This window comes from Ursus arctos, unplaced genomic scaffold (assembly GCF_023065955.2).
Source record: "Ursus arctos isolate Adak ecotype North America unplaced genomic scaffold, UrsArc2.0 scaffold_33, whole genome shotgun sequence".
NCBI classification, from domain to species: domain Eukaryota; kingdom Metazoa; phylum Chordata; class Mammalia; order Carnivora; family Ursidae; genus Ursus; species Ursus arctos.
In genome coordinates, this window is record NW_026623019.1 from 16,872,818 (window position 1) to 16,874,670 (window position 1,853).

Below are 1,853 nucleotides of genomic sequence, written 5' to 3' on the forward strand. Positions count from 1 at the left end.
CGCCCCTCCCGCCACTCTGCGCGCGGGTCGGCCACCGTCGGGCCAGAAGTTGCGAGCAGCGGAGAGCTGAGCTGGCCCGAGAGGGCAGCAGGCGCGGAGCCCCCCGAGCAGCTGGCAGAAGGCCGGAGAGAGACGGCGAGAGGGTCTGGGGACAGAGAGGGCAGGGTGGCGGGGCTGGGCGGGCGGAGTGGGGCTTAGTGGAGACAGCCAGGCCCGGCAACCGGGTGCGGAGCGACACTGCCGTCCAGTAGGGGCCAGAGGGCGGTGGAGGCGCCGGGGGCGATGCCGCGGCCGGGGAAGAGCTCTTACAGCGACCAAAAACCGCCCTACTCGTACATCTCGCTGACCGCCATGGCCATCCAGCACTCGGCCGAGAAGATGCTGCCGCTGAGCGACATCTACAAGTTCATCATGGAGCGCTTCCCCTACTACCGCGAGCACACGCAGCGTTGGCAGAACAGCCTGCGCCACAACCTCTCCTTCAACGACTGCTTCATCAAGATCCCGCGGCGTCCGGACCAGCCCGGCAAGGGCAGCTTCTGGGCTCTGCATCCCGACTGCGGCGACATGTTCGAAAACGGCAGCTTCCTGCGGCGCCGAAAGCGCTTCAAGGTGCTGCGCGCGGAGCACACTCACCTGCACGCGGGAAGCACCAAGGGTGCATCGGGCGCCGGGCCCGGAGGGCACCTTCACCCCCACCACCCGCACCACCCGCACCACCACCACCACCACCACCATGCGGCCGCGCACCACCACCACCACCACCACCACCCACCCCAGCCGCCGCCGCCCCCGCCGCCGCCGCACATGGTGCATTATTTCCATCAGCAGCCTCCTCCCGCCCCGCAGCCGCCGCCGCACCTCTCGTCGCAGCCCCCGCAGCAGCCGCCCCAGCAGTCGCAGCCTCAGCCGCCGTCCCACCCGGGCAAGATGCAGGAGGCGGCAGCGGTGGCGGCGGCGGCGGCGGCAGCGGCGGCGGCGGCCGTGGGCAGCGTGGGGCGCCTGTCGCAGTTCCCGCCCTACGGGTTGGGCTCAGCGGCCGCCGCCGCAGCAGCAGCAGCGGCATCCACGTCGGGCTTCAAGCACCCGTTCGCTATCGAGAACATCATCAGCCGGGACTACAAGGGCGTGCTGCAGGCGGGCGGGCTGCCCTTGGCGTCCGTCATGCACCACCTGGGTTACCCCGTGCCGGGCCAGCTAGGTAACGTCGTCAGCTCAGTGTGGCCGCACGTGGGCGTCATGGATTCGGTGGCAGCGGCGGCCGCCGCCGCAGCCGCGGCGGGAGTCCCTGTGGGCCCTGAGTACGGGGCCTTCGGGGTGCCGGTCAAGGCCTTGTGCCACTCGGCAAGTCAGAGCCTGCCTGCGGTGCCGGTGCCCATCAAGCCCACCCCCTCGCTGCCGCCCGTGGCCGCGCTGCCTCCGACGCTCACTGTCCCCGCGGCCGCGCAGCAGCCACCTGCGCCGTCCACCGTGTGCCCTGCTGCTGCGGCCTCGCCTGCCGCCTCCCTTCTGGAGCCCACCGCCCCGAGTGCGGCCGAGAGCAAGGGCAGCTCCCTACACTCGGTGCTGGTGCACTCCTAGGGGACACGGCGGGCGGGGGAGACGAATGCGTGCAGGGACTCCCGGCCCTGGTCAGCCCGGGAGGAGAAGGCGCCCTGAGGCTGGGCAGATCTGGCGAGCCTGAGCCTTTGCGGCAAAGGAAGGTCTTTGAACAGACAAACCCGAAAGCGGATTCTCCAGTGGTCTGAATAAATATAACACTTTTGGTGTCTGTGTTTATACCATGTTGTACAATCAGATTAATGAAAGGCAATTTTCAGGTAAGAGTTTCTATTGTAATTAATATTGTAAGT

General features: G+C 68.4%; 1 protein-coding gene across 1 annotated transcript; it reads left to right on the forward strand.

Annotated features, from left to right (window-relative positions):
• The first annotated feature begins 213 nt into the window (after positions 1-213).
• FOXB2 (forkhead box B2) lies at positions 214-1,581 on the forward strand. Its single transcript, XM_026518848.3, has one exon. It carries the CDS (start codon positions 283-285, stop codon positions 1,579-1,581), a length of 1,299 nt encoding a protein of 432 aa, XP_026374633.1. The 5' UTR covers positions 214-282.
• The last annotated feature ends 272 nt before the right edge of the window (positions 1,582-1,853 follow it).

What these genes read in the sequence shown, in the direction of transcription:
- FOXB2 (XM_026518848.3), top strand. Translation starts at nt 283, where the DNA reads ATGCCGCGGCCGGGGAAGAGCTCTTACAGCGACCAAAAACCGCCCTAC.